The 23,065-nt window shown below is 35.2% G+C and overlaps 4 protein-coding genes across 6 annotated transcripts; 2 read left to right on the forward strand and 2 right to left on the reverse strand.

Moving 5' to 3' along the window:
• Window positions 1-311: 311 nt before the first annotated feature.
• LOC18024327 (phosphoenolpyruvate carboxylase kinase 2) lies at window positions 312-1,481 on the reverse strand. The gene is made up of 2 exons (XM_006408118.2): window positions 661-1,481; window positions 312-533 (listed from the first exon to the last, which is right to left on the reverse strand). The coding sequence occupies exons 1-2, from the start codon at window positions 1,460-1,462 to the stop codon at window positions 493-495; spliced, it is 843 nt and encodes a 280-aa protein (XP_006408181.1). The 5' UTR covers window positions 1,463-1,481; the 3' UTR covers window positions 312-492.
• A 1,619-nt stretch (window positions 1,482-3,100) lies between these two features.
• On the forward strand, window positions 3,101-6,273 carry LOC18024328 (probable low-specificity L-threonine aldolase 2). Its single transcript, XM_006408119.2, has 10 exons — window positions 3,101-3,231; window positions 3,326-3,785; window positions 4,330-4,441; window positions 4,563-4,613; window positions 4,746-4,817; window positions 4,920-5,052; window positions 5,128-5,186; window positions 5,561-5,661; window positions 5,909-5,975; window positions 6,089-6,273. The coding sequence occupies exons 2-10, from the start codon at window positions 3,334-3,336 to the stop codon at window positions 6,098-6,100; spliced, it is 1,059 nt and encodes a 352-aa protein (XP_006408182.1). The 5' UTR covers window positions 3,101-3,231; window positions 3,326-3,333; the 3' UTR covers window positions 6,101-6,273.
• Window positions 6,274-8,013: 1,740 nt separating this feature from the next.
• Window positions 8,014-10,102, forward strand: LOC18024329 (RNA-binding protein 42). The gene is made up of 6 exons (XM_006408120.2): window positions 8,014-8,355; window positions 8,674-8,851; window positions 8,973-9,070; window positions 9,443-9,539; window positions 9,694-9,779; window positions 9,871-10,102. The coding sequence occupies exons 1-6, from the start codon at window positions 8,134-8,136 to the stop codon at window positions 9,922-9,924; spliced, it is 735 nt and encodes a 244-aa protein (XP_006408183.1). The 5' UTR covers window positions 8,014-8,133; the 3' UTR covers window positions 9,925-10,102.
• A 3,663-nt stretch (window positions 10,103-13,765) lies between these two features.
• On the reverse strand, window positions 13,766-23,059 carry LOC18024330 (exportin-4). 3 transcript variants are annotated; one of them, XM_024159365.1, is made up of 33 exons: window positions 22,689-22,704; window positions 22,161-22,248; window positions 21,965-22,073; window positions 21,727-21,874; window positions 21,505-21,603; window positions 21,239-21,281; window positions 20,764-20,835; window positions 20,592-20,687; window positions 20,221-20,457; window positions 19,866-20,049; window positions 19,575-19,686; window positions 19,403-19,489; window positions 19,177-19,315; window positions 18,821-18,917; window positions 18,658-18,717; window positions 18,439-18,548; window positions 18,066-18,170; window positions 17,621-17,694; window positions 17,367-17,442; window positions 16,992-17,204; window positions 16,626-16,697; window positions 16,248-16,319; window positions 16,103-16,167; window positions 15,915-16,017; window positions 15,698-15,829; window positions 15,376-15,519; window positions 15,168-15,275; window positions 15,026-15,076; window positions 14,881-14,958; window positions 14,681-14,794; window positions 14,384-14,580; window positions 14,232-14,301; window positions 13,766-14,141 (listed from the first exon to the last, which is right to left on the reverse strand). In XM_024159365.1, the coding sequence occupies exons 4-33, from the start codon at window positions 21,738-21,740 to the stop codon at window positions 13,953-13,955; spliced, it is 3,213 nt and encodes a 1,070-aa protein (XP_024015133.1). In that variant the 5' UTR covers window positions 21,741-21,874; window positions 21,965-22,073; window positions 22,161-22,248; window positions 22,689-22,704; the 3' UTR covers window positions 13,766-13,952. The 3 variants fall into 3 exon arrangements, 2 of the variants coding, with proteins under 2 accessions (XP_024015133.1, XP_024015132.1); XM_024159364.1 differs by lacking the exon at window positions 21,727-21,874 and having other exon boundaries at window positions 22,689-23,047; XR_002900766.1 differs by lacking the exons at window positions 13,766-14,141; window positions 14,232-14,301; window positions 14,384-14,580; ... (15 more) ...; window positions 18,658-18,717; window positions 21,727-21,874 and having other exon boundaries at window positions 18,849-18,917; window positions 19,575-19,675; window positions 22,689-23,059.
• Window positions 23,060-23,065: the final 6 nt, after the last annotated feature.

Here is a 23,065-nt window from a genome sequence, read left to right on the forward strand (position 1 = left end):
AATGACAAAAATGTGATTTTTTTTTTTCTTTTTTTACCAAGCAGAAAATGTGGAAAATGACATTATTTATTTTGACGAAACAATTCAATTTCAGTCATTTTATGAGATTCATCATTTTATAAAGCAAAAAAAAAAAAAAACCTAAAATGGGCCCGGAATTTGATAGTATGAGCCCAAATATCCAAAGTCCGATTAAATAGGCCCAACCAAATATTTACCCTTTATTTTACCCAGAATTGCCAACCTTAACAGTTAAAAAAATTTGTGGGTGATCGAATTTACATTTGGACCCAAGTGACACTCGCATGATCTCAAAATCATTTTTATATCCGAATCGTTACAAAATGTTTTCAAGCTACTTTCTCTAATGCCAAAGCCAAAGCCAAAGCCGCATGATAGTTAAATCACAGCAACGTTTGACTATCACCATCTATATATTACCACTCTAACTCTAATGAAAACTCTACTCATATCGAAACTAGAGAGCTTCAATTAGCTTTGGAGGTTTCCAACGTTCATCATCCATGCATGACCTGCAATTTCCAATTACAAAGAATATTTATTTTTTCAATTTTTTTTTTAAAAAACAAACTATTTGGAAAAAGAATTAGAAGAATATTTTGAAAATTTGAATTTTGAAACAGAGCAGAAACGACTTACGAAGAGCATCCTCTGCGGAAAATCGACGGGAAACATCTCGACATATCATTTTCCTCAAGAGATCCTTGGCTTCTGCTGACACCGATCCGAATTTCTTCGGTGGAAACCTCAGATTCCCTCTCATAATCGTTTCGAAGATCTGTTCCGCCGTCTCTCCGTTAAACGGCGGCTCTCCAGCTAGCATCGTGTAGATCACAACGCCGGCGCTCCATATATCCACCTTCTCGTCGTACCTCCTCCCCATCACAACCTCCGGCGCCACGTAATACGGTGTCCCCACCACTCCCTCCGCCGTCTCTGTATTCTCTCCCCCTAGCCAAACCGCCGATCCGAAATCGCAGAGCTTAACGCCGCCGCTTCCGAGATCGATTAAGACGTTGTCCGGTTTTACATCCCGATGAACGACGCCGCACCGGTGACAATGAGCTAGCGCACGGAGGATCTGTCTCGCGTATGAGGCGGCTTCTGATTCGGATAACCGTCCGCCGGCGGAGATTAGCCGATCGTAGATCGTCATAGGCGGATCGACTAACTCCATGACGATCGCCAGAGAATCCTCTGTTTCGAATAGATCGTAGATCCTGACGATGTTCGGATGCGGCGGTAGCATCGCCATGATTCTAGGCTCCGTCTCTATACACTCGCGATCCAGCGCGTCGATCAGCGCGTGCTTGTCGATCGTTTTGCATGCGTAGAATTCTTTAGTCACCGGTGAGAAACAGCGAGTGATTGTTCCGAATCGTCCTCGGCCGATCTCGTCGCAAATCTGGTAGTTATTTTCAAGTTCGAATTCTCCGGTCATCGGAATATTCTGCGTTGTTGTTTCTTCTTCGTATCTCTCTGCTGATTCCGTGAGAGAGGGGTTTTTATAGAGGAAGAGAATCAGAATACTAAAAAGAGTATATTCCGTTTAAGGAGGTTAAACAGTATTCTGTTTTAAACGTTGGAGTCAGAGTCAAAGCTTCGAGAAGAAAAAGCAAGCAAGTAAATAACAGACCAGTTAACTACTAACGGCAACGTTAGATACCTCCGCGTGTTAATTCGGTTTATAATTTTATATTTCTTTGATGTGCATAACATACGAACTGTATCATTTATTTATTCTTTAAATATGGAAACTGTGCATATAAACAAATTATTCGAGAAAGAAACAGTGTGGCTGATCAGTTCGCAAAAAGGGCAAATGTTTCCTCTGTATCTTATTTTTTAATATCCCTCCATCTTGGATGAGGAAATATTTGTATTATCCTTATTGTACATTATAAGTTGATATATCAGCAGTTAAAAAAAAAAACAAATATTTCGACGAGTCAAAAAATATATAAGTAAAATGACGATGAACATGCTCTCAGCATGTCCTTATCGTAAAACAATCCTTTATTTTCATCTATAGACGACGAAAATAAACGAAAGTCATATTCTTTATGTAAATATATAATGTAAGACTTCAAGTAGTTTTCAGTGAAATTCATGATGAACTCTTATACTTAAATGGCGATTCATTATAGAATGTGCATGTAGCATGCTGACTCTAGCTAATAATTGTGCTATTTGCTTATTTTAGTAAAGCAAATCATTATTTCTTTAGTGCATTATTTGTCGATCATCTAATTAGGTTGTTAAGAGGCCTGGTTTTAGACAAAGTTGCCTTAGAATTTTGTTTTTGTGGTGGTGTGATTTCTGTCGTCTTCACGATTTCTTTAAGCTTATAAATAATGGTTATACACGCGTATATTTATCTAGAAGCTAAATTTGTTGGACATATATTTAATACTAATTCTTTAGAGAATCAGAGATGATTGATATGAAACAACATTATTGAGAACTATATCATTTTCTTATTGGCTTTATCATTTGATCGGCAATAATCAGTTCACTGTAGTTCACTATTATGCGTGGAATTGACATTTGATCATACCGTAATCAAGTATATAGAAGTCGTTGAACGTTAATAAGAATATCAATAGCTTAATTAGATTCTAAACCGGTTGTTCCTTTTAAATTTAAAAATGATTTTCAAAATAAATGCATTTTAATCCAATATGATTATCATATGGGTTAAAAAATCGAGTCTATTATACAGTAAACATGCAGATATTTATTAAAATTTCTCAAAACATGATCACGTAAACATGCAGATATTTATTAGAATTTCTCAAAATATGACATTATGACATATCTAGGCTCTTCGCATATCATTTTGTTAATAAAAGTACCATATATGCGTAACTAATATTATGTATTTACATGAAAAAATACATTAAAAATACTACAGACGTCAGAACACAAAAAAGGTTGTCTGCATTAAGATAAGAGATTAGGCAGGAACTTTACGAACTTTACTTTACCAATTTGGCATTATGCGTTTAACATCTATTTGGTTGTACCGATATTCTTTCTCGCAGATTCTCTGACTTCATTTCGTAATCGATTTGATATCTCTCTCTCTCTCTCTCTCTCTCTCTCTCTCTCTCTCTCTCTCTCTCTCTCTCTCTCTCTCTCCTATTTTAGCCGCTCGAAACACATCTCTTCACCAAGAACAAAAAAGCATAACCTAACAGAAAAATCTTGGTATGATGGATTAATACTCAGTGATATATAGTATTTTCTATTATTATTATTGATTCAAGTCCAATTCTAACAAGAATTTTTTTTTTTTATTTAGACACCAGGATGGTAACGCCAACAATAAGAACCGTTGATCTCCGGTCCGACACGGTGACTAAGCCAACGGAGTCAATGCGTTTAGCGATGGCAAACGCGGAAGTAGACGACGACGTTTTGGGAAATGATCCAACCGCCGTGCGTTTGGAGAGAGAGGTGGCAGAGATCGCCGGAAAAGAGGCGGCCATGTTTGTTCCGTCGGGGACAATGGGGAATCTGATAAGTGTATTGGTCCATTGTGATGAGAGGGGGAGTGAAGTGATTCGAGGAGATGACTCTCACATTCATATATACGAAAACGGCGGCGTTTCAAGCCTCGGCGGAGTGCATCCTAGGACGGTGAAGAACGAAGAAGACGGGACGATGGAGATTGGTTCTATTGAGGCTGCCGTGAGGAGTCCCAAAGGAGATCTTCATTATCCGGTTACTAAGCTTATATGTCTTGAGAACACTCAAGCAAAGTAAGTCTTTGTTTTGTTTTTTTTTTAATTAAGTAAAGAAACAAAGCGTATATTATACTGTTTTTGTGTGTTTATGTAATAGAACTAGTGTAGCCTAGTGGTTTCCTACTCATCGATGTTAGGTGTAGAGGTGTGGTATATAGATTTCATTTAGACTTGGTTATAAAAAGAAAAATATTTTTTGAAGCGTATAATTCAATAAATTATTAGTAACTAAAGCCGTTAGAGATGTTACGTTATGTTGATTAAAATGTATTTTTTTGCAGATTGTGTCACTCACTTTAGCCCAAGAAAAAAAAAAAAACTAGTGGGTTATATACAGAAACTTTTGAGGACTGTGGTGCTCACTTAGATTACAAAACACTGACCTAGTTGCCAGGAGATTAGAAATTATCGGGTTCAATTCATATTAAGTTTGAGAGCTGGTTATTGCGGCCATGGTTAGACTTTTGATAGGTGAAATTCAATTGAAAATTCCGGTGAGCCTTTACTTGTTGTTTTTATGCCATCGTGGTTTTGATAGAACCGGGATTTGTTGATGCAGTTGTGGAGGTAGATGCTTGCCTATAGAATATATAGACAAAGTCGGAGAATTAGCCGAGAAACATGGCTTGAAGCTTCACATCGACGGAGCTCGGATCTTCAACGCTTCTCTTGTCAGTATACAAATATTTCAATATAATCGTTCGTTCATTTATTTTTTTGCCGGAACTCTTTACTCAAATACGTGTGTCAATGCTTTGAAGTTTCTAACTTCATATTTTCGACCTTGGTTAGGCGCTCGGAGTACCGGTCAAGAGGATTGTTCAAGCCGCAGATTCGGTCTCGGTATGGTTCATCAAAACTGTGCTATGTAACATTACGGATTTTTTCCTTTTTTTTTGGGTCTTTCAACTATATTGTCTTTGCATTAATGTTTACGGTTGAAATATAAACCGGTGATCACTTCGATGCCGCTAGATATGTTTGTCGAAAGGTATAGGTGCACCGGTTGGCTCGGTAATTGTGGGAAGCAAAAGTTTCATCACCAAAGTAAGTCGCCATGCATCAAATTGAGACGGTGAATTAACTAGCCTTTTAAAAATAATAATAATAATAATTATTTGCTTCACGTACTTAAATATTTAAATGCAGGCAAGGTGGTTAAGGAAAACATTAGGTGGAGGAATGAGACAGATCGGTGTGCTCTGCGCTGCGGCATTGGTGGCTCTCCATGAAAACGTCGCCAAGCTCGACGATGATCACAAGAAGGCCAAGATCTTGGCAGGTATATCTTATCCGGAATCTCAAAATTTAATGTGTTAACCGATTGATTTTGGTTTTTGTTTTTCTACATTACCAGAAGGACTGAACCGGATTGAACGGTTAAGAGTGGACGTCACGGCGGTGGAAACAAACATCGTAAGTGTTTGAAATGGAGAGTTACCTATATTATTCGCGTCTGGTAATTTTAACCCAAAACTGAACCGGTAACCAGTAAGGCTAGTTAAATAATTTACGATTCGGAGTAAAACCAAGGTCATAGTTTTTTTTTGTTTTTTTGGGTAAAAAAACCAAGATCATAGTTATTTGATAGTTTTTTTGTTTTGTTTTACAATAATTTCGAAACTATAGGCGTATATATCATCTATACACCACATTCATGAATAATAATAGAATGTAATCTTGGTTTGAAGCCGAAGGGTTTAACCGTTTAAGTGTATTTATTTGGTCGTCGTTTGAGGATTTTTTTGTTTTGTTTTCGTTTTCGTTGTAAAACAAATCATCATGGGCAGATATACGTAGATATACCAAAAGATCCAAAATTTAGAGCAGAAGACGCATGCAAAAGTTTGGAAGTTCTCGGTGTGCTTGTCATACCTCAAGCTACATTCAGGTACTACATTTTAATTCAATTTACTTGTTAAATAACTGTTTTCGGTTCGACATAAATCATATCGATTTCGTTTGTCTGAGTCGGTTTATCTTTCAAATGTTTAATTATTTTCTGCAAGCAATATCAATCAACCACTAACGAAAAAAATGAAAGAAAACAGGCAGTTTATGTTAGCGATTAATTAGTAATATATGTACTTACTACTTACCAGTAACTTGAAGATTATATATGTTATGTGTGTATACAGAATCAGGATTGTTCTACACCACCAAATCTCAGATAGCGACGTGGAATATGTACTCTCTTGTTTTGAGGTAGTTTGCTTTCAAAATCCAGTTGTGTGCTTTGATATATATTTAATTTTTTTTTCTGCGCCCGTTAGTGCGCTATATAATTCTTTGATTAATTGCTTTTAATTAATTTTCAGAAAACGTTTTAGCTCGGTGCCAGAAGAGAAGGTTTGCTTTTATGTAATTTCACGTGTTGGACTGTGTGTGGTATTAGTGCTTGAACTATTTTCTTGGTTTACAAATTAAAACCAGTTTGTTCAAGAATTATATTTTTTTTTGTTATATAATTCAAGTATAAATACCTTGAAATGGCTTAACTTTTTTCTCCTACCACGAAAATAAAGTTTTGTAAAATTTCACTATGCAATTCTTTAAACTATAGAATATATTTTGTTGATGATTAGTATGTATAATCGTTTAGTTTATTGTGTGAATAGTTAAGGTGTTTGGTAATTGGTATAACACTACAAAAAAAAGTGTTGATAGCATCAAATAAATTATATCAGAAAAATAATTGATACTAATTAAAATCATTTATTTACAAGTGACATAAATTATACAGTATTAACATCAGTTAATACAAATGATGTTATTATTAGTTTATATGGCATCGATTGCATAAAACTGATACTAATTTATTTTAAATCACATCACTTGAACAATATTGATACAAAACCAAATTTTACATCATTAGATAATTGATGTATATATTAGCATCACTTGAATAAAATAATGCAAATTTTGTAGCAATTAAAAAGTGATGCCAACAAAGAACTGAATAAACAATTAATATATTTAAATTTAATTGGATCAAAACTTATCTGTCCCACATCGGTTAGGAGAACTTGAAAGGAGAGAATTGTTCCTCTATAAAATAAACTCATCATTGTTAATAATCGTATGATTTTATTAACTTCAACCAAAATCTTCGACATAAAAAAAATATTTTTAATAATAATTCTAGTTAATTATTGTATAAGAGTTCACAAAATATATTTATATTAATAAAAAAACAAAAGGGATTTTATATAAATTTTAAAAATAAATTAAAATTTATACCAAAATAGTTTTTTTAACATCAATTATTTATAATTGATACAAATATTAATATCATTTATAATAACTGATTAAAATTTAATATCACTTAAAACAATTGACATATATTAATATCAATTATTCTAATTGATGTAAATATTTTAAATATTTACATCAGTTATTAATGAACTGATATAAAGTATTTGCATCACCACTTTCAGAATCATTTTTTTAAATGATGTAAAATTCTTTTGCATCAGTTATAAATAATACAAATAAATAAAATAAATGATGTATTATGATGTTTTTTTTTTAGTGTAATCGGAAGAGTGTTTTTTGTGTGTGTGTGTTCAAAGCTTGAGTATAAGAAAGTAGTTTAGACGTTCAAGGATAATGGTTGAACACACTCGTTAACTGAACTTATAAATAGTACTTTTACTGAGCTAAACGTATAAGCAATCCTATTTTGTTAAAATATATAAATATGTGAATCAATCATCATTTTCACCAAATTCATGACTTATACATATCTCATAAAGTATGTACCAAAACGATATGTCGCTTTATAGAATAAAATGTTACAAAAGTTGGGTTGTAATATAATTGACCATTAAAAGACTTCGATTTCAATTACGGTTAGTCACGATGTTCGATTGTAATCATGAACTTGAACCATGTCCTAATTTCAAAAATCAAAATTGTAAAGAGTGAACCAAAATAAGTTGACCAAAAGAAAAATAAAAAGAACCACTAAAAATTTCTTAATATACTGTTTAAATTTGATAAATATATCCTTCATGATTTGGCTTCCTAAGGCATAACCTATAAAATTAGAAACAACACCACTGAACCAGTTTAAACCCGTCAAACCACTCTACTCCACTGGTCTTCTATTGGTTTAGTATTGATTTTGTGAAGAGACTAGTGGGCTCAGCCCATATATTCTAAGTCCATTTCAAGAGTTTTCCGATCTTTTTTTTTGTCGGAGAGTTTTTCGATTTAAAAACAAAAGATTGGGAAATTAAAGAGAAAAGAAAGACGTAAAAAAAAAAAGAAGAAAAAAAATAAAAACAAAATTTGACGTGGAATCTCTTGCCTGAAACCTATCGGTTGCGATTCGGCGTTTTCTTGTTTTCGACGATCTCCGATGTCAATCCCGCCGTCTTCAGCTTCTTCGTCATCGTCTTCAGCGTCTCAGTTCACGTATTCAGCAAATTCTTATTATTCCGCGCCCTACCAGCCTCCACAGCCTTACGTCGCGCCGTCGCCTGCTCCAGCGCCGCCGGTGGTTCCCATTCCCGGAGCCACGGTCTATCCGCAGCCTGTTGGCCCGGTTCCTGCCGTCTACGCTTACCCTCAGTACCAGCAGGTTAGTGGGTTTGATAATTCCGAGTGTATTGATTCATATTCATATTGCGTATTTGAGATTTGGGGTTCAAATTAGGGTCTTCGAAATCCGTCTGCTTTGAATTTGGGGTATTTGCTATTGAGATAGCAGTTCCCTTTATGATTGTGTGATGACTGGGCTCTTCACGAATTTTACCAATTACAGAACTCACATGATTTACAGTTAAAGCTTTGCTCTTTGGATTTGGTTTTTCTTGATTTTTTTGTTCTGCGAAATTTATGCTTAAGGTAGATTGATTGGTACCTTAATGTTGTTTGATTTGGTTGTATATATTGGTAGGCACATCAATTGTTCCAGAGAGATGCACAGACGATCACACCAGAAGCCCTTGAGAATGTGAAAGCTGCTTTGGCAAGTAGCGAAACCGAACAGAAAGCTGAAACTAAAAAGAGAGCCATTCCTCGTAAAGCTGCTGGACAGTCTTGGGAGGATCCCACTCTTTCAGAGTGGCCAGAAAGTAAGCTCTTCCCCTTCTACCTTCTTTCCCATACGTTGAGTTTGCGGATTGCTCTTTCAGTTTGTGGATTTATCGTAGTTGTTCATAGATTTCTTACAAGTTTCCGTTTCACATTTGCCAGATGACTATCGCCTGTTCTGTGGTGATCTTGGAAATGAAGTGAACGATGATGTTCTTTCCAAGGCATTTGCTCGATTCCCCACCTTCAATATGGCCAAAGTAAGTTGTATATCTCTCTGTCTTGTTGCTTAGGTGGGGCTGATTTATGTCAACTGTGATACATTTGCAACTCTGACGATGTCGTATGTACAGAACTTGGTTGTCCTTTAAAACATATGGATCATTCAATACTTTATTCACAAAGAAAATTATTCATTGTTAATTTCGTGGTCAAAGCTTCTAAGGACAGTAAAAAAAGAAGAAGAATAATTATGATTTCGCTGTAATCACTTTTTCTGGATAGTCTCTATGTACATATTTCCTCCCATTTTCATTTTTCATTGTTTCTATGTTTCTTGCACTGCCATATGGATTCTTTATTGGCTATTTTCTTCAGTATTGTTGTTGAAAACATCTTATCTACCATGACAGGTCATCAGAGATAAGCGTACTGGTAAAACGAAGGGTTATGGGTTTGTGAGTTTCTCAAGCCCTGCGGATCTAGCTGCAGCTCTAAAAGAAATGAATGGTAAGCATCTGGTTTTAGTATCTGTTTTGATGTGTGGTTTCATTCTGGTATCTTATTTCACAGTTTTTGTCAGAACTTGTTTAGATGATTCTGTTTATAATTATTTGCCATTGAACATTTTGTTTTAGTCAATTAATTTTATATGAATATACAGGTAAGTATGTTGGAAACCGTCCGATAAAACTAAGTAAGAGCAGCTGGAAAGAGAGAACAGACCAGGAGGCTTTTGAAAGACAAAAGGCAAGTATCCAGATCCCATCTTTTTGATAGATTTAAATTTTGCAGAGAATAATTGCTAACATTATGGTTCTCTCTCTAATGGTAAATGCAGCATCACAGCAATAAGAAACAAAAGACAGTCAAGAAGAGCATACTTCACAAGTGACAAAATATGGCACATGTAATTCTTGTTTTTTACTCTCTTTGTTTGTTTTATGAAGATTGAGTTTAACATTTTTTGTTCAAGTAAATGATATGTACTCTGTTTTTATAAAACTACACTTTGCTTCATTCTTTATTTTTGTTCAAACACCTCGCTTCATTCTAAAGAACATTTTATTAAATGTTTTATTTTCTCTCCTTAATAGAGTGGTATGTTATGTTATTAAGAGAAATAACAATTATTAAGTTTCTGTATGCAACTAAGAAAAGAAAAATCATATTTATATATCTACATAAAAAAATCTCACAAAAAGTCATCTATGTAAAATGATCTTAAAAGAAGTACAAATTATTTACTTAATCCGGCTAGTTTAAAAATTGAAGACAAAAAATCCGGTTACATAAACAATTTCTTATTAAGTAATTGATTTTATATTGTTTTATTTGCAAAACAAAAACAAATATTGACGTTATTTTTCTAATTATTATATAAAATAACATTTTGCTATATCCTAACACCATGCTATTTTACTAAATAGTATATTTTTTAGAGAAATCACTCCGATTAAGTTTGATGTGGTAAGAACACGAGTTGTTAATTAGTAGGTTTGCATCCTTTTCTTTTCTCCATTTAATTTCCTCCCATAAGTAAATTATTTGTGTCAGTTATATTTACAAGCAGAAAGCTTGGTTACCTCGATTAGATGATCTCTTTTATATATTGTGTTAATTAAAAGCGTTAACAAAAAAAATTTAGGAAATAGAGTATCTTAAATTTTTAGTTTTGTTAGAAAAAAGTATTTATGATTGAGTTGCTAAGTCTAAGGTCCCAATCACTTTGTGAAAACGTGTTTCCAGGTTCGAGTACCCCTTCTATATCTTTTAAACTCTTCATAATTACAGTCAAGTGTCTGAGTAAATTACCAATATACGAGAAACGCAATATTATTTAAAAAGCGATTAGAAGAAAAAAGGTACTTTCTAACGTTATGTGTTGGAGGTATAACTATATAAAGCCCTGAAAACTTTTTTGAGACATCATATTTAATTTTTCCAACTTAATTAAAAGTTGATAAAAGCCCCAGTCAACATCTACTTTCTCTTCATAATACAATTTGTGTGTCAATCTCAAATCCTAAATGAAGCTCTCAGTTCACCTTTCTCTCTCTCTTTTTTTTTATTAATAACATTTCTCTTTATTATATATATTACATATATAATAAACTTTTAATGGACGCTGGGCTCTTATCAACTTTTAATGGAAATTAGGTTAAATTTTTCATGAGGGGATCCACTAACAATCGTTAGGATCTAACCCAATAAACGTGTCCACTAAATCAATAGTAGTTGCAGATGGTTTACTGATTAATTGATTGACGCTACGTAATGCCTACGTTAGTAGTTGGTGACTTTGATGAAGTGGGGCTTATTAATGTTTATACTTTACGACTTTGTTTCGGTCATGAATTCTTCTGATTACAAAGATAATGTCAAAAAACATTATTCTCATATGGATGAAAATATATCAGTATTTTTCTTACTTTTGCCTATATTTCACCATTTTGGAGATTATCAATGAGTAAAACATTATACAACTAAACATTATATAATTAATTTGATGATATAAACTAGCTATATAAAACTATTTATTTCTATAATATATCTATATATTTTAGATAGATTAAAAATGACTTAAAATAATAGTTAATTAATAATTTTCTCTTATGAACAAGTGATAACTTACTTACGTTTATATTGTATAACAGAGTCCTGAGGGGATATCATTGACTGCATGGAGAAAACAGCTCAACCGGTTTTCAATCATCCACTCCTAACAAATCATAAGTTTCAAGCATTTATTTAATTTGTTTTACTCATTTATTTACTTTTTATTTGAATAGTCTAATAGAACACTGAAATGCATATTTTTTTAGTGATTTCTAAATTACCAAAAAGAAGAGAATTAGATTAGCCTCAGAACTATTATCTTGTTTTGATTTTGTTGTGAATGGCTGCTATATATAGGCATTTAACTTTCGACTAAGTAAAAAAATAAAGCAAAATATAAGAAAAAGGTAAGCAAATTATAAGCAAAATATGAGATAAAAATAGGAATTATAATATAAAAAATGAGCAATATTTAATTAACTACTAAACACTCTATTACCAGTTCAAGCATTTGACGTACGAATAACTCATCCAAAGTATTATGCTGTAAAAATACTCAAGAACAAAGAGTGCCAACATCATTTTTAACTTGACGACCCTGGACCTCAACGCTTTTGGCGGAGAAGTGGTTTATTCCTTGTTTTTCTTGTATTTTTTTTCATGTATTTTTTTTTTTCTTTTGGTACATGTGTAAGAAATTAAAACACTCTACTTAGACATTTAACTAAAATGTCAGAGTCCTGAGAGGATGTCATTGACTGCACGGACAGAACAGCTCAACCGGCTTTCAGTCATCCCATCCTCAAACATTATAAGTTTCAGGTATTTATCTATCTTTTACTTGCTATAAGAATTTTCTTAAAATCTAGTTTCGAGAATGTCTTTAAAAGAAATAATAATAAAAGTTTTACAAAATTAATAACATAGGAATCACCAACTGTCCAAATGCCGCAAAAAATGAATAGGAAGTTCATTGGCAAGTCTGGCACCGCAATAGAACTAGGTATCCCAAAAGAACCATTCCGATTCGAAGAGTGATTTCTTACACCAACGAAACTACAAACTCTGAGGCTGCGGATAATGCCACCAAAAGACACAAAATATCCGAAATCTCTTTTCCTCTTTTTTTTTTAATGAAAATATTTATCTATTTTGAACTGTACTAAAATGAATTGAATTTCATCAGCCGAATTTGAACCGAACTTTTAACCTGATTAATACCTGAAAACATAAAACACATTTAATTTGATGGTCTAATAGAAGTATAGAACATTGAAATGCATAATTTTTTTTAGTGATTTCTAAATTATAAAATAAGAGAATTAGATTAGCCTAAGAACTATTATCTAGTTTTGATTTTGTTGTGAATGGCTGCTGCATATATAGACATTTAACTTTCGACTAAGTAAAAAAATAAAGCAAAATATAAGAAAAAGGTAAGCAAATTATAAGCAAAAAATGAGATAAAAAGGAATTATAATATGAAAAATGAGCAGTATTTAATTAACTACTAAACACTCTATTACCAGTTTAAGCCTTTAATTTTAGACAGTTAACTAAAAAAATTTATGATCGTATACAAACCTTTTATTGATTGAATGGTATACTTATTTCAAATATTTGTGACAAGACTATAATCGATATTTATTATTCATTTTGACTAGTATTTTTTTTTTACAACTGTTCCATTTTGGTTAAATTTCAGCTCTCTTTTTTTAATATCCAAAAATCAGCCGAAAAGGTAAAAACACTGTAAAATCAAACATTATCCTAATTAAACGTCTTGAATTACACATATCACTAGAGAGACGATGGATTTTTCTCAACTGTAGCAACATGGAAGAGGATTTGGGAGTTTTGTTTGCACATTCTTCAGATTTTAACCCTTTTCCAAAAGCAATATTCCTATCCATATAATCCCTCCACACACTCTATAGCAATAAATGAATGGTACTGAAATTAAATTCGTACAATTTAATGTAGTTTTATCGTGTTGTCAATAATTATATAGAGGATTTAGTTTGCTTATACTGAATTACCGTGTAGTAGTATTTGTTTTTAACAAGATCCAACACTTGTCAGTATGATCAAAGATAGTTTATCGCTTATTTAGTGATACGAATCATATCAATATTTGAATTAAATGCAAGATTTTACTGCATAACATTTTTGTTGATAAACTCCCTTTCAAAACCATTTCGTCATAATCAGAGTCCAACAACAAAGTATGACAAGGAACAGATTTTGCGGTTTCATTATAAGATTCAAATTTTTGAAATCCTCAGTTTCTCCCACTAGAAGAAGCCGAAAAATATAGCTAATGAATAAAACACTTAGAAAGCCTCTTTTAGTTCTAAAATTCGATCACCTTGTCTTTAAAAACCCACGAACTTCAATGAGGAAGTTGTTGAGGTTCTTTCTGAATCTTTGGTAGTTGAGACGGTCCAAGGATGAGGATAGCTGGTTCGACGTCGTTAGCACCTGAAGCGCGTTCGCTAGCCTAGTTTTGAAGTTCGGATTACCCTGCTTCTCAATCAGCTCGTTGCACAATCCCTAGAGGCAGTAACACAAACTGCTAAGTTACCGCGGTTTTAGACATGGAAACTCGGTTTCTGTTTATTAAGAGGGAACCTAAAGACCGACCTGGTAAAGGTTTGGTTCACAGAGGATAAGAGGGAACAAGGCATCTGCTGCTGTACTGACTAGCTCGGGACTGAATCAAGAACCAGTAAATACACTTTAAGTAAACCGTAAGAATGCTTATTACGTTATTTTGGCGAATAGAGTTATGGTACCTGTAATCCTCAAAAAGAAGAAAGTGCAGGAATGTGCGAAGGAATCGACTCAGGATTCCTTCGCGGAATACTCCATTTGGATCTGTTTGTCCAGCAGCGTGTGAACCCAAACCTGTGTTGCCAGCTTTTGTCTCTTTGTAGTGATATGAAGCGAGAGCCTTTAGAGCTCTCAGGCACATCGTGACTATATCTACATCCTGATGAGCATATCAATAAATAGTATTACTTTAACATTCTTGTAAACCAAGAGCAAAAGGGATTTTACTTATTATCCCTGTAAAGAAGATTCCACTTCACCTGCTGATGAAGACCAAAGTCAACTGTTGTAAGTACATGGTTAAATGCATCGCCGTTGAGTTGTGCGAGCGTCTCGGGGTAAACCTCGAGCATATGTGATATGAGCGAGAAATACTGTAGAACTTTTCTTGCTTTAGTGGAAGTTTATAACAGTAAAACTACTATGATAGGTTTAGTCAATGGTAGATTCAAGGCCTTACGTCGAAACAAAGCTTGGGGTATTTGAGGAGTTCCAAAGTTATAAGTGGCGTGATTATATGGAGACCAAAGTACACCACCTGTACGTTCAAAAAAATTACACAAACCGTTCTTGTAGAATTTCATCTTACTTAACTTGATTTTTACCTGGGATATATTTGTGCTTTGTGTCTCAATACTGTCAGATGAAAAATCAACCTGCAAAAGGTAGTACCACTTGTTAGAAGATAAGGAAGACTAGCGAATGTGCTAAAAGTTTATACAGTGAGTGCAAAAAAAGAACGTTTACCATATCTTTGGAGCATAGATGAGAAAGTAGCTGAAGCAGAGCGCGTAAATCCTTGTACTTTTCGGTTTTCGCTTCATTAAGCAAGGTACTCGAGAGAGACAATGATATCTGAGGGGGAGAAAAGCAAGTGTATGTGAGGGTAGACAAACATGTATTTTGTCTGTTTTCAAGCAATGACGCTTAGTCTGAACAGAGAAGTAAGACTTACCTTCCCAATATTGTGTGACGAATATATTTGTAGAAGACTCATGCAGAAATTAATAACCACAGCTGTTTCATGAGCCTCTAGGTAAGATAATTGCCCATCCACCCAATCCACCACAAATTTAAGTAGTAGGTAAATTACTGCAGACTAAGCAATAAAAAAAACTCAGTGGGTTTTCTAACCATAATGGATCAAAAACAAATTACAAGGGTTTTGCAGACATGTAGCGTGAAATGCACCATCTGTATTGAACTGCTAAGTATAGGCTTTATCAAGTTCCAAATAACGTGTGATCATTTTACATTATGTACGCCTTGAACAATACCTCGTGTTTGTAAACCTCGAGAAGACGGAGCACAGGATTCATAACAGACAATCCCATCTCATATATTGCCCTCTGTGTCCGGGGTTCAGTGGCACTTGCCGCTCCTCGTAGCCGTTCTAAAACACAACTCACCTAACACAAAATACGAAAGAACCCTTCTGTTTATAAGGATTCCGCAATCACTAAAATGAAGTTTTCAAGTGTTTTTCTTCCTCACCAGCAACATGATATCAGGTTGCTGAGCCAGATTTTTAAGGTCACTGTTATTGGATAAGTCCACTAAAGATGACGACATATGAGCCATGAGGTCCTTCACATATCTTTTGGAAAATAAAAAGAAGGTTATTGGTCAGGCCAAATTTAAGGTTAAGATGTGAGGGAAGTGGGCAGAATTTGGAAACTCACTGATTTGATGCATCTGAGCTTCGCATTCCATAAGCAGAAAGAACAAGCGTTTGAGCCAATGAACGCTGAATAGAAGTAACATTATTTCAAGAAACAGAACATACGAGAACAAAGTAGCCAGAATGCAAACTTTAGGAAACTATACCTGACCGACACCATTTAGCAAGAACAATGTTTTGTCATTTGCAAAAGCATTTGCTAGGTTACGCCAGGAGTCCTAAACATTTTACGTAAAGAGTTAGTTATTAAGTAAGGACAGGAGTAAGTTAATCTACAAGACTTTATCAACGAACACGCTTTTTTCCAATGGATAAAAAATGAATAAGGAGAGCGATTCCCAGTCTAACAGCCATATCATGCAAAGAGAAATGATTGTGGATTCTAAAATACAAGTACGCTAAACAGTATCATAGGAGTAAAAAGACGAAGTTAAAAAATGTCATTTGTATTAAACAGAGCAACAAATACAAAAATCGGCCCTGTCCAACGTATGCCTCTGACTATGGCGAGTTTCGCAACTTACCAATGATAGAAGGTGAAAACAAATATTTCTTCGTCGAACAAGTGCATGCAGTAACTGAAAACATGTTAACTCCTGCAGAGAACAAAAAGAAAAGATTAGGAGAATACCACTCTTGAAGAATGGACGTAACCTACAGTTATAATTATAGCTTATAACAAACTGATTCCCTGGCCTAAAGTCCTTTAGTTATCAAAATTTGTAATATTAAACGAATTTTGAGATTTCTAGCATCAGTTTGCACCCTCTCACAAACAACTGAATGATATATTCATCTAACATACCAAAAATAGTATTTGTATACAATGAAAAACCATCGTATAACGGTTGTCAAAATCAATAATGTTTATAAAGGACAAAAGTTATTACCTGCAAATCCTTTTCACCAGGGTAAGACATGAGCGATGTCAAGGATATCCGGACAATTATATCAAGGACAAACTTCCCTTGATTGTGTTCGTTGAAAAACGTGAATAAACATGCTCTGGAAGGTAGAGACTGAAGCTGGTTGCTACCCAAATTGGAATCTTCAACGAGCATTAGATATGTGAAAGACCATCTTGCAAGAAACCATATGACTGCCTACACATGCTTCTCCAATCAATAACTAGAAATAGGATATCAGACTGCAATAAATTTCGTCTTTTAAATTTAAAGTTTAATGACCATCATATTTCACATGCATTTGAACCTGATTCAAAACAGGTCAAACTTTACCCAATTCAGGACTTAGTAAAAATGTACCTCCATTAGCCGAGGACTAAAGATCGATGATCTCATATCTACATCCAAACATTGCTCGGCGAATTTAATTATTGAGCTGCAACCAAAAAAAAAGACCATCAAAAGTCATTAACAGTTCAGTGAAAAATCATGTACCACAATTTGTAAATTAGTAGGCCACTAGAATCTGGTAAATTTAGAATCACCAGGAAACTGAAGCAGAACAAAAAATTAAATTTCACTCATCTGTTCAGTCTGGAAAGGCTCAAGCTTACCTTGAGAGTATCACAACAGGGTGGTTGTCTGCAACTACAACATCCACGAAATGAGATTGTAAGGCATCAGGGACCTGGTTGTTGATAACATTATCTCGTAATTACTTTTGTGAAGATTTAATAAGTAAAAAAAAAAAGCACTCGTGCAACTATCTATGAGACTGATTCTCAAAGGACTTTCAATTACTTATATTAAGAAAAAAGGTAGTTACAAGACCCTTTCGTTTAAAACTAATATCTGTGGTAAACCGTTTCTATTTTTCCCATTGAAAGGACAGTGACTATTTTTGATAGATACCTAATATCAGTAAAACATGAAACATGAAAAAAAAAACATTGAAACCCGACATATCATAGAAGACAGGAAAAAATAATGGGAGGAAAGCTTGTCAGCGTCTTCCTTTTGTGATTACATTAAAGAGAGGCAGAAAAAACAAAGAATTACCAAGGCCGTCTCCCCTTCCCCTTCATCTGCAAGTACATGACCGATTATCAGCAGTAAAGAGTAGACCTCTTCCAAAGTTTCAGTCAGATCGACAGTGCCCCTGCCCTAAAACAGTTAGATTAAGGTCAGCAAAAGCAACCTCTGAGGACGCATTAGAGAACTCGTGCACATAATTAAAAAAAAAAAACTTCCGCAATTCAGACACAGCTGGATTTTCTAATCAATAGCAATAAAAGCTTTGATGCAGGTATATATAGATATGTTAGCTACAAAAGTCATGAATAGCTAAGAGAAAAAAGGACAAGAAGTGTGATAAGTAGATAAAGTAATGCTGTTTTCGCTTATAATGTAGAGGAAGGTCGATCAAGAGCACCTGATGAAGGCGTGCAACACGATCAGCGAAAAGTTTTGCTAAAAATGGAACAGTAGCATCGACTGCTGCCCTCGCAATGAGAGCATAAGAGCCTAGTCTTTCATCCATGGCTGCCATAACATGATATTTAAAGTTTGAGCAAAGAATACCACAAATCTGACTTCTAAGACTGGTTGCAAAATCTAGATCAAGAGGAAACATTCCAATTCTTTTGCTCACCAGATACAGAAGCCAGACAGTCATCATCATCTTCATTAGTTGTAGCTGACGCAGATGCCACTAGAGTAGTAAAATTTCAGCTCGTAAATAGATTTGAAAAAAGACAACAGTTCCAAACCAACAAAAGTTGTAAGGCAGTGATGCACAGTCCGGAAATCGTTACCTTTCAGTTCAGATTCCACAATCAATGAAAAGAGACTAGCTGCAGCATGCATCCCTTCAGGTGGCAGCCACGCATTACCTCCAGAACCGTCCATTGACTGACAGGAGTCATTACAATCCTTAGTCAGACATTACTCATAGGACGCAATTAACTTCTAAATTGTATCATTCCACTAGATTCTCAAACATTAAATTGTTGGCAGAGACGATGACAGGAATTAATAAATACCCCGACGATAAAAAAGTTACATAAAAGGCGCCGGATATGGCCATTGGCCACAGAGTTTCATGAACACAACCATGCATACTGTTATAGATATATGTTCCGGTATTTAAAAATATCTTAGCCGTACTCACAGCAAGGAGAGTTGTCCAGGTATCTAGCAAGATATCGCGCGCCTCATAGCTCCACGTCTCTTTATCAGTACTATTCACCATTAATACTTTGACAACTTCACCCATTAACATAGATAAGAGTGTAAGAGTACCAAAGGGCCTGAAGAAACAGGAAAGAACCAACTCTTTTATGAATAGCGAATCACTAAATAGCTTTTAACTGCAAGAAAGGTCATATGTCAAAGACCTTATTGATCGCAACAGTCGGTCAAAGACAACAGGAGTAGTAACTGTCCCAATAGACAACAATGCACGACAACCATCGATCATCTCACTGGAATAAGAAGTTGACGGCACAATGTTAGACTTGGAATATAAGACATAGAAATCAAGCAGGGTAAGAATGTTGAACAGCTAACCTCCCACTCCTTCCTTCTTCAATCTCCTTTGAAATGACATCAGGAGGATCAATCCAGGGTAACACCCCCGACAGCAGGAGGAGCAGATGCTGCTCTCGCAACTGTGCATTGTCTAGATTATTGAACAAGTCACTCACAGAGAAATATATATACATCTATCTTGATAAGCAGGACATGATGGACATAAATTGGCAAAGAAAACTAGATGCTGAACGAACTTGATGTTTCAATAATGTATTCAACAAAAGAGCATACTAATTAGTAGAAATTACAGAAGCATAAAATACTCACTGGATGGAAATATTTCCCCTGCCAAGGAGCACAATTGTACAATAAGTTTCCGAGCAGAGACTGCAACAGGACAATCTAGCCAATAGCCTTCAAGAGCAAACTTCTGCCTCAGCGACGTATATAGATTTATCAGCCATCCAACATGTGAACTTGAAAGCAAAACATCACACCACGAAGCACCAGGCTGCAATCAGCACCACTGAAGGTGAGATTTATGAAGAGTCCATGAAAGTGTCTTAAAAGAAAACACGTATAAACTCTGACATGCTAGCATCATTCCATATTATACCTCTGAATTTCAATAAGTGAAGGAAGTTCACGCACTCTAATAAATCTTAATATAACAATTAACTACCTGAACTATTACACACTCTATCTTTCGTGATGATGCAGTATCAGGTCTAGTTCCATCAGTGAATACATTAATGCTGGCTCTTGTGCCACCTTTGCCGTAACGAAACTCCCAGTTTAGTATTTGATGCATAAGTCGCAGTGTAGCATTGCAAACCTTAACCTCAGGGACATCAGAAAATGATTCAATAATCTTGTTTGTAACACTTAAAGCAGCATCCTGTGCCCAGCTATAGAAAGTCTGCAATTGAAAACATCGAAAGTAAACAGCACAATTCTAGTAACAGAACCCTCGGTACGGGCTATTATTCTTCCACAGACAAAAGGATTATGGGTGTCACAATATCTGGAAGCAAATAAAATCCTAAAGAGTACCTTCAAAAAGTTTTGTTCTAGTGACTTGCAGCAATTATCATGAAATTCCCTCGGGAGACCCATGGGACTTGAAGTAGAGGGTGAGAATTCAGATATCTGAGATGAAGAAACTATGAGCACACATATGGTATACAATTAACCCCAGAAAAAAAAAATAGAAACAGATCATTACCAGTGATTCAAGAAAATTTATGCCTATGAACTGCACATCTAAGCCTCGAGAACCAAGAATAGCCTGGTTGATCTGTAAACATCAGTTATTAAAAGCCAAAAGCAAATCAATATCATGATCCTTTTAACAAACATTAATATCACGATTCCGTTGTATTTCTACGAATAATTTGCAGCACTTCCGCAGTTTTTATTTCAACTTATATATAATCACAACTCCAGGTATACCCTGAACCAATATCTTTTTACTAGGGCATAGAGCATACAAGACGTATTTAGCTGGAATATTGAGTAAAGGATCCATAACTACTTAGTCACCCAAATGATTACTAGTCAACCTATTCAATCACTGTATATTCTTCCCCGTACAATGGTGGATAACAAGTAGCACCATCTATGTAGCTAAATCTCGTCAAACTGTAAAATACAGAAACTAAATAGAGAGTCCAAAAAAAATTGCACTACAGTGCAGATACCTGGTAGAAAAAGACTTCCTTCTCGCCTGGAGTAAACTCAAGCCTATAAGAGTTAATCATTCAGATTTGAAGTCTCCTTAGATGAACTAAGCAAGCAAAAACATAAATACAAAGTAATTTGCCTAGATTTCTTTGCACTACTCTATTTTCCAAAATAATAAGAGTGTGATCAGCAACATCATGTTCATGAGTCCTAGTGACAGCTAACTTCCAGCATTTAATGTGCATGCTTTATAATTTTGAATACCAGAAGCAGCCCAGCTTACCAGCCTCTTTTCATCAGCTGCGCAGCCACAGAAGATACTTTTGAAAGAACATAACCCTCTGATGCATTCGCATGCTGCATAACGTAGCCAAGACAAAAGCTGCAGAAAAAAAATTAGCAATATTTGAGAATTTCTTATTCGTATGAGCCAAATCTCATAAGAAAACCTCTAATATATTAAAAGATAGTCATGATTATCACGGAAAATGATGTGTGTTCATACCAACAACAAAACATGACAGTCAAGAAGCAGCAGGTTTCACAGTCGAGAAAAAAAGTTGCAGTATCCCAAAACTACTATATTGTGAAGCATGTATGTTCCCAGTTGATTCGGAAAGCCAGTAAAAAAAAATGACACCAAGGGTTGCCTCCTGATAGAGCAGAGGGTGACCACTCAACTAAGTGGAAACTAAAGCACTCATCAATGAAATATCAGTATATCACAAAAGAAGAGAAACTACCTAATCAAACCCCCTTTATCATCAGTGGAAAGAAAACTCCATTCCCTGATAGCTGCTTCTTGAATAGCTGCAGCAGCTTGAAACCTAGCACTTGCTACCTGAGAATTTTCTGGAAGTATAAAACACTTTCAGTCAAACAGCTGTAACTTCAAGTGCACTAGGGAAGTCGAGCTCGGAACTCAGAAGAGTAATTTACCAAGAATGAATCTACAAGCCTTATATGGCTGTGGGGACTGGTGAAGCGACAAAATGGTTGCTTCAGCAGCAGCTGGATTAGTATTTATCTGCTGGGAAGAAAAAGAAAATGTCAAGTACTTGTCTCGGTTAAGTAGAATAGGCAAAAACAATAGCACTCACATGGAAATATGAAATTATCTTGTTACGGAAATGCTTAAAATCTATGACAAGCTCTTGATAAGCAGAGAGACGGAAATATAGTAAAATAGTTCAGCGAGGCATTTTAGTCTCTAGAGCTAAGTCAACAGAGACGCACAGCACATAAGATTCTAAAGAAGAAAACTCATAGAGCAACTTGCCACTTTCAATACCCTCCTCTCCAGTGACTTCAATTTGAAGCCAAACAAATTACGAGAAAAAGTGTTCACAAATTCAAGCACACGCAAACATCTACAGCTTCCTCCAATTTATTAGGAGACCAAAGAGGAGACACTGAGCCACTTGTTTATGCGTAAGTATAAAGGAAGAAGCAAAAAAAAAAAAAAACCTGAATGTAAGAGCAAGCAAGTTCAATCGCGCGCATGGTGGATTGGAGCTGAGCCAAATCCTCAGCCCCAACTCCACCGCCACCGCTTCCATTAGGGAACCCTAACATCGCCGAATCCAGTAAACGGAAAATCGACAAGTCTCCTCGCTTTCCAGGTAAAGAAGAAATATGGTCTAGTAAACTGGAAAATGATAAAGAGTGTGAAGAAAATGGGAGGAGTATAAGGGGATAAAAATCGATCAGGAGGAAGGAAAAATGACGGCGTTTGAGTAGAGTGAATGGCGGAGAAAGGGATCGATGGCGACACAGCCGGAGAGATGGAAACGGTGAAGGGCGTGTCGCGGCTGGCTATTACGAGCCCGTTTTGAAGTCGACAT

Source organism: Eutrema salsugineum, unplaced genomic scaffold (genome assembly GCF_000478725.1).
Source record: "Eutrema salsugineum unplaced genomic scaffold, Eutsalg1_0 scaffold_13, whole genome shotgun sequence".
Lineage (NCBI taxonomy): Eukaryota > Viridiplantae > Streptophyta > Magnoliopsida > Brassicales > Brassicaceae > Eutrema > Eutrema salsugineum.

Excerpts from the sequence above, each read along its gene's own strand:
- LOC18024330 (XM_024159364.1), bottom strand. The coding sequence starts at position 22,796 with ATGTTAGGGTTCCCTAATGGAAGCGGTGGCGGTGGAGTTGGGGCTGAG. Across the intron at positions 22,249-22,688 it reads TTGCTTGCTCTTACATTCAG|ATAAATACTAATCCAGCTGC; the intron begins GTTTTTTTTTTT and ends TCTTCCCAGCAG. Across the intron at positions 16,698-16,991 it reads CTGGTGAAAAGGATTTGCAG|GAGTTAACATGTTTTCAGTT; the intron begins GTAATAACTTTT and ends TGTTCTCTGCAG.
- LOC18024329 (XM_006408120.2), top strand. The coding sequence starts at position 8,134 with ATGTCAATCCCGCCGTCTTCAGCTTCTTCGTCATCGTCTTCAGCGTCT. Across the intron at positions 8,852-8,972 it reads TCTTTCAGAGTGGCCAGAAA|ATGACTATCGCCTGTTCTGT; the intron begins GTAAGCTCTTCC and ends CACATTTGCCAG. Across the intron at positions 9,540-9,693 it reads AGCTCTAAAAGAAATGAATG|GTAAGTATGTTGGAAACCGT; the intron begins GTAAGCATCTGG and ends ATGAATATACAG.
- LOC18024327 (XM_006408118.2), bottom strand. The coding sequence starts at position 1,462 with ATGACCGGAGAATTCGAACTTGAAAATAACTACCAGATTTGCGACGAG. Across the intron at positions 534-660 it reads TTCCGCAGAGGATGCTCTTC|GTCATGCATGGATGATGAAC; the intron begins GTAAGTCGTTTC and ends TGGAAATTGCAG.
- LOC18024328 (XM_006408119.2), top strand. The coding sequence starts at position 3,334 with ATGGTAACGCCAACAATAAGAACCGTTGATCTCCGGTCCGACACGGTG. Across the intron at positions 3,786-4,329 it reads CTTGAGAACACTCAAGCAAA|TTGTGGAGGTAGATGCTTGC; the intron begins GTAAGTCTTTGT and ends TTGTTGATGCAG. Across the intron at positions 5,187-5,560 it reads CGGCGGTGGAAACAAACATC|ATATACGTAGATATACCAAA; the intron begins GTAAGTGTTTGA and ends CATCATGGGCAG.